The sequence below is a fragment of the Herpailurus yagouaroundi genome, unplaced genomic scaffold (assembly GCF_014898765.1).
Source record: "Herpailurus yagouaroundi ecotype Mexico unplaced genomic scaffold, PumYag 77, whole genome shotgun sequence".
Classification (NCBI taxonomy): Eukaryota; Metazoa; Chordata; class Mammalia; order Carnivora; family Felidae; genus Herpailurus; species Herpailurus yagouaroundi.
In genome coordinates, this window is record NW_024412388.1 from 42,274,849 (window position 1) to 42,288,032 (window position 13,184).

The window sequence follows — 13,184 nt, forward strand, 5'->3', positions numbered from 1 at the left end:
ATCTGAAACCAAAAGCAAAAACAAAGCAAATATAAACAAGTGGAACTACATCAAACCAAAAAGTTTCTGCATCAACAAAATGAAAAGGCAAATCTATGAGTGAGAGAAAATATTTACAAATCATTTATTGGATAAGGGGTTGATATCCAAAAAAGACAAAGAACTCATATAACTCAACAGCAAAAAGACAAACAATCTGATTAAAAAATAGGCAGAAGATCTGAATAGACAGTTTTCCAAAGAGGACATACAGATAGCCAACAGGTACATGGAAAGATGCTCAGTATCACTAATCATCAGGGAAATGCAAATCAAAATTAGAAGACAACACGTCATATCTGTCAGAATGGCTATTATCAAAAAGACAAGTGTTGATGAGAACATGGAAGAAAAGGAACCCTCATGCACTCTTGGCAGGAATGTAAATTGGTATAACCACTGTGGAAAACAGTATGAAGGTTCTTCAGAAAATTAAATAGAAATATCATTCAATCTAGCAATTCTACTTTTGTGTATTTATCTGAAGAAAAGGAAAACACTAACTTGAAAAGGTATGTGTACCTCCATGCAGTATTAGATACAATAGTCAAGATATGGAAGCAACTTAAGTATCCATCAATGAATGAATGGATAAAGATACATACACATAAACACACACACACACACACACACACACACACACACACACACAGAGGAATATTTTTCAGCCAAAAAAGGAATAACATCCTGCCATTTTCAACAACATGAATGGAGCTTCAGGGCTTTCCACTAAGTGATATAAGTCAGAGAGAGAAAGACAAATATCCTATGACCTCACTTATATGTGGACTCTAAATTTAAAAAAGTGAAAAAACAAAAAACAAGCTCATAGATACAGGGAACAGATTGGTGATCACCAGAATCAGGGGATGGGTGAAATGGGTGAAGGAGGTGAAAACTTACTAACTTCCAGTTGCAAAGTAAGTTAAGTCATGAGGATATAGTGTACATGGAGATATAATAGCAACTATTGTTAAGAATACAGTTATTGCATATCTGAAAGTTGGTAAGAGAGTAAATCTTACAAGTTCTCATCTCAAGAAAAAGTTATTTGAACCATGAGTGGTGACAGATGTTAACAAATCATTATGTTGTATAACTGAAACTAATATGTTATGTTAATTACACCTCAATTTTCTTTAAAAAGGGAAAATTTGACACATGCTACAACATGGATGGTCCTTGAGGACATTATGCTAATTTAAACCTGTCAGAAAAGGGTAAATTCTGTATGATTCCACTTCTATGAGGTATCTAGAGTAGGCAAATTCAGTAAAAGAAAGCAGAATGGTGGTAGTCACCCAGGGATGGTGGATGGGGAATTGGGAGTTATTGTCTAATGGTTGCAGAGTTTCAGTTTTAGAAGATGATGGTGATGGTTGCACAAAAACAAATGTATTTAATGCCATTTAACTGTACACTTAAAAATGACTAAAATGGGAGATGGTTAAGCATCAGGTCATGATCTCGCCGTTTGTGAGTTCGAGCCCTGTGCCCGGCTCTGTGCTGACAGCTCAGAGCCTGGAACCTGCTTCTGATTCTGTGTCTCCCTATCTCTCTGCTCCTCCCCTGTTTCCTCTCTCTCAAAAAAAATAAACATTTTTTAAAAACTAAAAAATTACTAAAATGGTAAACTTTATACTGTGTGTGTTTCAACATGTGTCCAATCAGTACCTGGCCCACTGCTCAATACTATAGCACTAACTCAATACTATATGAGTTAATATTTTATCATATTCCTTTAGTCTCAATATTGCCCACTGTGACCCATCTCACACTTACCATTGAGCTCCAGTTTCTTCTTTGCCCTTGGGGTGACAGGATGAGAAGGAGTTCGGCGAGATTTGGAGGTAGAATGCCTTGATTCAATCCTTTTGATCGCATGCTCTGCTGTGGTCCTAGAAGGGCTTTCTATGCTCTTGGTCTTGACTCCCACAGGCTTCTGGCTCCTCGGGCTGCCTTCTTGTAGCTTATCAAACTCTGCAAATAGTTCTGGGGATAGTGGTCTGAATGCCTTCTCATTCCAAGACAGTTTCACAAAGAGTATCTTCTCATCTTTCAGATCCATAGGTAACACTTCATCTGGGCCTAATGCTACTACCTGAATTTAGGATGTACAGGTGAACAGGAAGAAACGTGAACCAAATGAGCCAAGGAATTCTTCATGAGAGTGATGATTAAAAATCATTTAATCTGTATCCTTACCTGGAATGTCACTCTTCCAAACTAAAGAGGCACAGACATGGCATAGCAAATTTCCAGACTCCTAGCTGACACTCCTACACTGAGCTGTTTTCTTTCCCAGTCCAATCTACTCACTCATGTCAAATTTCCCCACAACTTCTCTAAGCACGCTCAAGTCCATAATGGCTCCCAGCTCCAGCAAGATCTGATTATTAAACTGGTTTTTGGTACCTTCTAAAATCTGGCCCCACTCTACCTCCTGAGTGCTCAGTATCTTCCAAATGGCCTTCCATCACTATTTGAGCTTGGCTTGTCACAGCCCTGCTTATCCCCCACACCCCATTATGTTCCTACCTAAATACCTTCTTCCCACTCTGCCTTTCCAAATTGACCCATTTTGCTACTTCAACTTCTATATCTGCCTTTTACTCCTTCACTCTTTTAACTCCAGAGACAAATTATTTTGAGGCATATGCTATGCTGGGCTCACAGACTGGAAAAGAAAACAGACTATGGTCATGCCATACCTAAGTCTCTTTGCCCTACCATTAAACCAACTACTTAGGAGCGCCTGGGTGGCTCAGTCGGTTAAGCGTCGACTTCAGCTCAGGTCACAATCTCGCGGTCTGTGAGTTCGAGCCCTGCGTCAGGCTCTGGGCTGATGGCTCAGAGCCTGGAGCCTGCTTCCAATTCTGTGTCTCCCTCTCTCTCTGCCCCTCCCCCATTCATGCTCTGTCTCTGTCTCAAAAATAAATAAACGTTAAAAATAAATAAATAAATAAACCGACTACTTAATCACCATGAGACCTTATTTCATATCATGATCTAACCCCATTTTAGGGGCCTGAAGTAGCTCAAAAAATAATCTGTATCTTAGTTTCCAAACCAGTGTCTCAATTCATTCTACAGTTCATCGGAACCTGATTTATCACAAAATCACGTAAAATAAATTTGCCCTAAGCAACTAACACTCTTTGTACCGATCTACTCAAGGTGAAGTCCTCATTTAAGCAAGTGTATTCACCCTTGCAATGCTTTGTCTGCCACAATCACAGCTAAATATAATTTCCCACTGAGATACATTTGCTAATTCCCGCTCATCCCTCAGGTCACAACCTAAATGTCACTTCCTCCAGGAGGCTCCTAACACACAGTAAGTGCTCTCCATAAATATTTGTTGAGATAAAGTAGGCAGGTAAGCAGAAAAGATGACAAAGAGGGAAAAATGCATTTCCGTAGGGTAAATTAAAGCCAGTAATATTTCTGAGGTCATGCAGTTTAGGAGGCAGCCAGAAATAAACTTCAAGATAGAACTGAGTGTCAAGGCATCACCTACCTGCACGTGGCCAATGATGGTCTCAGCATTAATGTTGCTATTACAGGCAGGGTAATCATACCAGAATATCTCCTGTGCTGCAGGCTTCCGGCCCAGCAAATGCCGTTTACTGACAGGCACTTCACAGAATCTGATAAACCACTGGACTCGAGCACGTTTCTTGGAATGAGGTTCAGAATCTAGGAGGGATAGGTGGAAAAGGGAGGGTTAAGAAAATGCAAGAACATTTTATTAAACACTTCCTATGTGCCAGACACTGTACTAAGCACCTGATAATACTTGATTGACATATTATTTTTAATCCTCACATTAACCCTACAAGGTAGGTATTATGGCTATCTCTCTTTTACAGGCAAAGTAATCAAGTTACAGGGACCTTAAGTAATTTGTCAAAGGTCATAGGATCAACCAGCAGCGATCTGACTCCACCAGCACCCATGTCTTTCTCATTTTATTCCACTTCCTAATGAGGCTATCGGTCATCAAAGAAGTTACAAAAGGCATTTGAGAGGAGCAATTCTAAACACAGGCACTGAACAAATCTGGCAAATCAGGGATTATAAAGAAGCCACCAAAAATAGCAAAACAAAAATTGTGGCAAAAATTAGAGCATTAGCCACTGAGGTGACTTCCAGCAAACGTATGCTTGCATTTTTTAGCTTTATCTTTATACATTAATATATTAATATACATTAATATCACTCCATACCAGCATCAGGCCCAAGTGAAAGGACATACACAATCACTAGCACCACCATCATCATCACCTCTTCTCTTCCCTCACTTCAGATAAAGACTGAAGCCATCCAATGGAGCAACACACAAAGATTCTAAAATCTATACACAAAGGCCCGTAGCTCAAATACAGAAGCCCACCGCGCCAATGTGCTCCCCCTGGTGGATGTTAGTTTCATGAGGTTTTCCTCCACATTCCTTTTAGGCATACAAACTGCCACAGGAATACCTATCCTGTCATTCTCTGCCTAGCTTTTGGAAGACACAGTTTTATGTAGTTTCTAATTGCTATCTTTCTTCTTCTTCTTGTTTTTTTAAAGTTTATTTATTTATTTTTGAGAGAGAGAAAGAGGGACAGAGGATCTGAAGAGGGCCCTGTGCTAACAGCAGAGAACTTGGTGTGGAGCTTGAACTCACAAACCATGAGATCATAACCTGAGCCGAAGTTGGACGCTTAACTGACTGAGCCATCCAGGAGCTCCTGCTATCTTTATTCTTAATTCCCCTTTTGGAACTCTGCCCCATTCCTACCTTTCTGCTTTGCAGGGGGTTAAGAACTCAGAAAGTCAGTTGAGGGCTGTGAGTGTGGACATGCAGCCTCTGGTTAACACTACCTTCCCATGGAAACCAATTTGACAATAAATTTCATATATAAATAAAAACAAAAAAAACAAAAAAAAAAACCACTACCTTCCCTTTTGTTCCTCTAGAATTAGGGGTAGTAATGGCTTTCTGCACTTACTGATCTCTGGGAAATACCACCTTTTGTTCCTCCAGCCTTTTCAACACTTATATACAAGTCCCTATGGGAAAAACTAAAGATCTTTTTGTTTTCTTGATTGAACATCAACTGACATACCTTCCCAATCCAACTTATCTCCTCCCTTGTAAAAAAAAAAAAAGTTACATTTTCAAAATTCATCACTATCTTCCTCATACTAAAATTAAAGGACACCAGGGTGCCTGGGTGGCTCCGTCAGTTAAGCATCTGACTTTGGCTCAGGTTATGATCTCGCGGTTCGGGAGTTTGAGCCCCACATTGGGCTCTGTGCTAACAGCTCAGAGCCTGGAGCCTGCTTTGGATCCTGTGTCTCCCTCTCTCTGCCCCTCTCCTGCTCACATTCTGTCTCTCTCTCTCTCAAAAATAAACATTAAAAAAAGTTTTTGTTAAATTTAAAGGACACGTCTGTATCATCTATTTTTTTTTCCTCCCCCCTTCCTCCTGAATTTATCCTTTATCCAAAACTGCCTTAAGGACCATTTTTACCCACTCCTAAAAATAATGGAAAACCTAATTCTTGAACCCCGCCAATCCCATTTTTACCCACTACTGCTCTAGCGAGCAAAAAAGTTTACTAGACGTAACAGGGTACAGCTAGTGCTTAAGTGACCCCACCTCAGAATCTAGGGTTCACACCCACTATGTTGCAGTGAACAGAAAAATCAGCAATCAGAAATCTTGCAGCTCCCAATCATTCATGATAAGGAATGGTTCTCATTCCAGCCCCAAACTCACCATCTTCAAACAACTCAACCAATTTAGCAACATACGGATTTTCATCATCATCCCCTTCAATCAACACGAATTGTCCAACTTGGATGTGAATCTCAGTCAAACTACCTTCTATTTTGACACTCATTTCTCTAGGAGGGAGAGAAACATGTTAGGAAATTGTTTAGGATGGGCCAACCTCTTCCGACCCTCTGGGCACAGATGAAAGTGCTCTCCAACTGGAAATCCCCGAAATAGTTTCTCTCTGATGACCAATTCTCCTATTAGGAAACCAATTCACCCATAAAGTCATATGCCAGAAGAGATGAAATGGGTTGAATCAATTGTTTCAGTGTGAATGATTAATCTAGAGGCCTTACTATGAACCCTAACTTCTCTCAGTTATTGACAAAGAACAAAGGCTTCCCAAGCATGAAAGCTGCCCAGTAACAGTATCAAATTCTTCAGAGACCTCTAGGGCTGAGAGGACATCTAAACAACATCAAATCCCACCCTATTATTATGCAGAAATACACAGAACCCACCTTAAATAGATATAACATTATCATACCTACCAAATTTTATTAATGATATAACGTCTTACTATATCACTGCTTTATTTATGCTATCATCTTACATTAAACAAAACCCTTCCTTATAATCTATTCATATTTATTGTCCCTCAACTCTCAATCTGTAATAACTAGAACAGGCTGGATACAAGTTATTAATAGTTTAGTGCGGAGAAGCTATTATTTCCAGGACACCCAACAGAGTCCATCACTCACTTGTAGATGTGGTAGTGTAGTTTTTGATCCAACAATGGCCTGCCAACCCACGAGTAAGTTTGTCTGGTCTTCAGCCTTGTAGGGTAGTATGCCATGGCTCCTATGTGAAAGTCACTAACTGAGTTAACATGACAATGCTCTGATGGATTCTAGTACACAGTTCCCTGCCTTCGGTGAGTTCGGCCTACTCTTCTGCCCCCAATACATTTTATATCCAGATTTTAGATTTAGAAAACATTTTCTTTGATGAAAAAGTCAAGTTCTATACAGACTGAACACAGGAAATTTAGTATCATCTGTGTATGTCTTGTACTGTCTTATCTGTTCCTATGCACAGTCAATATGTAAGAAAAGAAACTATAAATATTTAGAAGTACCTACTAGCTACAATGCACAATGATAGGTATTAAACATTCAACAACTCGAAACTAAATACAGTGATACAATGGTTGTAAGCATCTTCAAAACACTTATAAACCAGGTCTTAAGGCTGTTGAAGTAGCAAAGGCTCCCTACAGGGGTTTTCTGAACTGAATATTGAATAGTAAGTAAATATTGATAAGATAAAATTAAATGAGGGATTCTAAAGGATGGAGGGAAAAACATGCAAGAGGCATTTAGGGGAATGGTAATGGGTTTTATCAAGTGTATCATTACACTTACATTGAAGACAAAAAACACAAAACCTCTCTGACATTTGAAAGGGGACTTTTCCTGTGCATCTGACAGACCCTAGCTGTAAGTAGTGTGAATAGCAAAAAGAAATGCTTATGTTAAAGTACATGGGGAAAAAAAGGAGACACTTTTACTGATAAAAACAGAAATGTGAATGAAAAATCCAAGGATATCTGACAATCCTCTCTACAATTTGAGAGCTGCAATCTATTAGTCCTAATAATAATGCCAATCTATTATTTTAAGTTTAAGTAATTAAGATAATAAATCTTTCCTCTAAATTCAATGCTTTTTTTATGAAACTAAAATTTGACAAAACTGGGGCTAAATAAAAAATTTTTTAATCCTTTTGACAGAATTACTCTGAATTACTGATAGATGGGCCAATAATTTCAGGCTGTGTTGAAAACAACACCCTGATTAAACAAGCTGGTTTCCTAAAGTTCAGTAGCATGTCCTATATTCTAACTTGGGAACATTCTGACCTATAAGATTTTCAGCTTTTGAAAAAGGTATTTTTTATGGGGCACCTGGGTAGCTCAGTAGGTTAGATGTCTGACTTCAGCTCAGGTCATGATCTCACAATCTGTGAGCTGGGAGTCCTGCATTGGGCTCTCTGCTGTCAGCTTGGCCCACTTGGGATCCTCTGTGTCCCCCTCTCTCTGCCCCTCCCCTGCTCATGCTCTCTCTCTCTCTCTCTCCCTCCCTCTCTCAAAAATAAACAAAAAAACCCCACACTGAACATTTAAAAAAATAAATTTAAAAAAATAAAAAAGGTATTTTTTTCCTATGCTTTGAGGAAACTAATTAGCAAAAAGAAGAAAAGATACTAAGTCATTAATAAATACACAGCTTAGAAAAGATGCCTAAATGATTGCTATTAAAAACATTAACAGTACTATATAATTCACACACAATACTATTAAAATGAATCTAATTTTAATTAAGTACATCACAGAAATGAACAAATAGCAAAGACTAAGGAGTAAAAAATGTAGGAGACTTGTGCTCAAATAAAAAGTGAATTTGGATTCATTATAACCAATAATCTCTTGGTAAAAATTAGTAAAACGTTTTGAATCACAATAAATGTTAAGGAAATACAGAACACTAACTTACCTTACAATATATGTTTCTTTTAATGGATGATCTAACACAGAACTGTCAGTAGTAAACTTGGATCTTTTCACCTTTCCACAATGCAACAAGGCAAAATAGGCTACAGAGGTAACAAAAGATGCAAATAAATTACAGATCTCACTAAACCCTGCCATTAAAAAAAACCAAAAACCTGGAATATCACTGAGAGTACTTTGCAGCAAACCGGTCTCCCTGAAAACTTTCTATAATTCCCGAATAATCTAAGTGTAGAATAAATCACCTGATTTGCCACTTTGACTATAATATTTGACTCCACTGAAACAACATTTTCATTCTTTCAACCCCCAAATTGGCAAAGAGAAGGACAACCACCTATAAGGTACTCATGTATACCTAAGGGAATCAAATCCAAGCTCTCAGCTTTTTATAATATGATGATATTTTAGCTTACTAAAGCAGACATCCTCCTTCAAAAACCAATCCAAGATAAAATTTCTAGGAGGTCATGAGCTATGATCAATGAGACCAGTATGTGGGGTGCCTGGGTGGCTCAGTCAGTTAAGCGTCCAACTCGATTTCAGCTCAGGTCATGATCTCACGGTTCGTGGGATTGAGCTCCACACTGGGCTCTATGCTGACAGTGCAGAGCCTGCTTGCAATTCTCTCCTTCTCTCTGTCCCTCCCCACCTCAAAAGAATAAAAAATTTAAAAAAATGAGACCAGTATATGGACATATATATACAAGGGTGGGTGGTTTACCCTAGGCTGAACAAACAGGGATACTGGAAGAAAGACTGTCTGGGCTTAGACATATAACCTGCCTCCCACTGCTCTATCACTATGCTTCAAGCCTGCTTTCCCAAACTTTAAGCAGATCAAGGTTGTTGGTGTCCTCAGATGTATTACACAGTTGCTGTTCTCTCTTCTTGCATATATTTGCAGGGATGGCTCAGGTCTCAGCCCCAATAAAACTTTCTCAGATAGGCCTTCACTGATACCCAATGGAAAGTTACCCTGTTACTCCCTTATACTGTCCATCATGTTCCATTACCCCACCCTATGATCAAAGCAATAAACACTATATTAATTTCTTATTTATTGTACTTCCTATACTAGAATGTTAACTTCCAGGGGGGCCTGGGTGGCTCAGTCAGTTAAGCATCTGGCTCTTGATTTTGGCTCAGTTCATCAATTTCATGGATTCATGAGTTTGAGCCCCACATCAGGCTCTGTGCTGATGGCATTGAGCCTGCTTGGGATTCTCCCTCTTTCTGCCTCTCCCCTGCTCACACTCTCTCTCAAAATAAATAAACTTAAAAAAAAAGAATGTTAGCTTCCAAAAAGCACAGATATTGGGACCTTGTCTATCTTATTCATAACTGTATCCCCAGAGCCTTGGTTAGTACTTGGCACACAAAAGGTGAATGAATGAATGAATGAAAAAACAAATTTATTTTAAAAACTGTCTGACTCTTGATTTTGGATCAGGTCATGATCTCATGGTTCATGAGCCCCATGGTGGGCTCCATGCTGACAGTGCAGAGCCTGCTTGGGATTCTCTCTCATTTCCTCTCTCTCCCTCTCCCCTGCTTGCTCTCTCTCTTTCTCTCAAAATAAGTAAATAAACTTAAAAAAAAAGGATTTAAAAAATCATTAGTGTCAATTAATACCAAGTGTGGTATGGACAGAGAACAGCCAGAAATCTCATACACTGCTGAAGGGCATGTAAATTGGTAAAACTGCTTTGGAAAATGGGCAGTATCTACTAAAACTGAACATATGAACATCCTATGACCCAGGAATTCCAACAGAATATACCCAACATAAAAACATACAAACCATTGAAAGACATGAACCAGAATGTTCACAGCAGCTCTATACAGCAATGAAATTCAACAAACTATAACTGCACACATGGGGAAAATCTCACAAAATAACAATGAACTAAAGAAATCAGACACCAGAAAATATCATACTATATCAATTCCATTTATATAAAGTTCAAAAATAGGTAAAAGTAACCTATGGTGTTAGAAGTCGTAATAGAAGGTAACCTAGGTGACTGAAAGGGAACATGGTGGGAAGCCGGATGTTTCTGGGACGCTGGTCATGTTTCTTGATCTGCATGCTGGTTGCACAGGTATGTTCTCTTTTTTTTTTTTTTTTTAATTTTTTTTTTTCAACGTTTATTTATTTTTGGGACACAGAGAGACAGAGCATGAACGGGGGAGGGGCAGAGAGAGAGGGAGACACAGAATCGGAAACAGGCTCCAGGCTCTGAGCCATCAGCCCAGAGCCTGACGCGGGGCTGGAACTCACGGACTGTGAGATCGTGACCTGGCTGAAATCGGACACTTAACCGACTGCGCCACCCAGGCGCCCCAGGTATGTTCTCTTTAAGAAAATTCATTGACCTGTACATTTGATATGTTCACTTGTCTGTAAATATTTTTCAATGAAAAGTTCAAAAAATTAATGGAGAGTCCATCTAAGAGGCAGCATAAGATGTCAAGCCTCTTTGTACTGTTATCCCACTTTCTTACCTTATGACCCAGCATTTCATCTCATCCACCATCAGCGGAGAGATCACCCAAGAGGGGTGATGAATGGGGTAGAAAGGCAGTCAGTCTGACTTGGCCTAGCAAAGGCTTTGGCTTCTAGGAGATACCCACAACAGACTCTCAGTGTTGCAGATACCAGAAATCGGGAACATACATACCACCCAGTGCAGGGTGCCACACCCAAGGAAAACATAAGGGAGTCATGGTTGCAGTAAAAATGATAGCGGATACATATTGAGCCAATATTATGATAGAAGGTGGAGCCAAAACTCTATGAATTTATCTCATTTAATCCTCAAAATAATCCTAGAACAATGCTAGCACATATTAAGTGCACAGTAGGTACTCAATAATAAATATTTGCTGAATGAAAGGTAGGTGCTATTAGCCCTTCAAAATGATTTAACTTGTCCTGGGGCGCCTGGGTGGCTTGGTCAGTTAAGCGCCCGACTTCAGCTTAGGTCATGATCTCACAGTTCATGGGCCGGAGCCCTGCGTCAGGAAGTGTTCACAGCTCAGAGCCTGGAGCCTGCTTTAGATTCTGTGTCTCTTTCTCTCTCTGCCCCTCCCCCACTCATGCTGTCTCTGTCTCTCAAAAAAGTGAATAAATGTTAAAAATTTTTTTTAAAATGATTAACTTGTCTCAATGTTACTCTGGATGGCACAGCCTTAATTAGAACCCTGAGCAGCCAGATTCCAATGAACTCTAAACCACTTCACTTTACAACACCTGTGTGAAAGTGGATACTGTATACATGCCTAAGAGAACTTGCTTCTGTTGTGCTTACTACAATAAGTCAGGCTTCCCAGGCCACTAACTGGGAAGTCAAATGTATCCCGATTTTCTTACCCACAACATGGGGATAATAATAGACTCTTCCTTCTATTCAACAAAAAATTTTAATCATCCATTGTGTGACAGGCACTATTCTAGAATTAAGTGAGAAAATGCAAAAATGGTAAAAATCACTTGCCCACTCCCTAATCCCTTGCATTTATTTTTAAGAGAAGAGTGGTTCTTTTTTTTTTTTTTTTTAATAATTTGATGAACGTTATGAAACTCATACAATTCACACAAAATTTTGCTTTTAATTTCAGGGGATTCATAAACCTTATAAAATCCACATATTGCCCTCTATTACGTTAAAAACTGTTGCAGAAGGACATGGTAAATTATGCTGTCACATCGGAAACCTCCGTTGGCACTCACAAGTACCCAAAAACAGCACGGAAGAGGGTACCATTTTTACGGACAACTAAAAGAGAAAACTGACACATCTAATCATTGTAGTTTCGCAGATAGTAGCCCCGGATAGGAATCTCACATCTCATGTGTCTAAGTCCAGTGCTTTTTCCAACTGTAAAAACAGAAGGCCTTTCTATTCCGGAGTTAGCCTAGAGGAAGTAAAAGACGTGCCAGTAGACTTCTCTCCTAGAAAGAAGGTGGATGAGAGTCCAGCAGTTAAGAGCAGCTCATCTGGGGGTTAAAAAAAAAAAAAGACCTGGGTAGGAGCCCAGGCCTCTTACAAAAAGCGACCTAGACAAGTCTCTCTCTGGGCTTAATTGATACATCCGTAAAATGGAGTCATAACTTCTGCTGCTTTGCCTTCCCTGTGGTGCTTGGTTCATGTTGGCTCAAAGGAGGAAAAGATGCAAATGCATCACAAGGGCAAAGCCGATAGAAGATATGGTTACGATCATTAAATGAGAACCTCAGGGCGCTGTGGCCAGGAATACTCACGCTTTTCTGCTGTTGGCTTCCGGTTTCCCCAACTGCAAATTCTCCGTCCCTGACGGAGTGGGAAGCCTTTTACAAATCGGGATGTGGAAAAGAAGAATGCTCCTAACGGGCTTAGAATTTAACAGGCGCTTAGTATATATCTGCTGAACGAATCAATGATTGAGTGCGTCCACAGAGAAAAACTTCCGCAGTCCCCCTGGCTCAGATCCCCCTCCAGCCCCAGAACTCCACACTCACCAGTTGCCTAAGCCCTCCGATTCCACCGTCTCTGCTTCAGGAGCTCGTGGAGCCGCAGCAATTCTAACCTGCCCCAGCTGGACTCCTCTTACAGCCACTGGCCGCACGCCGGAGACAAAGCGGGAGCCTACCTGGGAAAGTAGAGAAGATGGAGAAAAGAAAATTTCGCGCCAAACGTCGTGGCCCCGCCCCCAGGCTGTCTCCACGTTCCGTCACCAGCCAGCCAGCCAGCCCCGCCCACTTGGGAGGGGATGCACGCCGCTCGTCGGCAAACGTGCAAGCAGCCATCATTGAT

At 40.1% G+C, this 13,184-nt stretch overlaps 1 protein-coding gene across 7 annotated transcripts in view; it reads right to left on the reverse strand.

Moving 5' to 3' along the window:
- Positions 1 to 13,077, reverse strand: part of ORC1 (origin recognition complex subunit 1) — a 32,983-nt gene extending 19,906 nt beyond the window's left edge. For 3 of the 7 annotated variants that reach the window (XR_005788573.1, XM_040470239.1, XM_040470243.1), the window contains exons 1-7: positions 12,890 to 13,077; positions 12,653 to 12,701; positions 8,369 to 8,468; positions 6,575 to 6,674; positions 5,811 to 5,938; positions 3,560 to 3,738; positions 1,822 to 2,140 (exon numbers count right to left, since the gene is read on the reverse strand). Coding sequence is in view for 6 of the 7 variants with exons in the window: in XM_040470239.1 (XP_040326173.1) it covers positions 1,822 to 2,140; positions 3,560 to 3,738; positions 5,811 to 5,938; positions 6,575 to 6,669 (721 nt within the window). In the remaining variant the exon portion in view is untranslated. The other 4 variants (XM_040470240.1, XM_040470242.1, XM_040470241.1 and 1 more) reach the window with 4 other exon arrangements.
- Between the last annotated feature and the right edge of the window lie 107 nt (positions 13,078 to 13,184).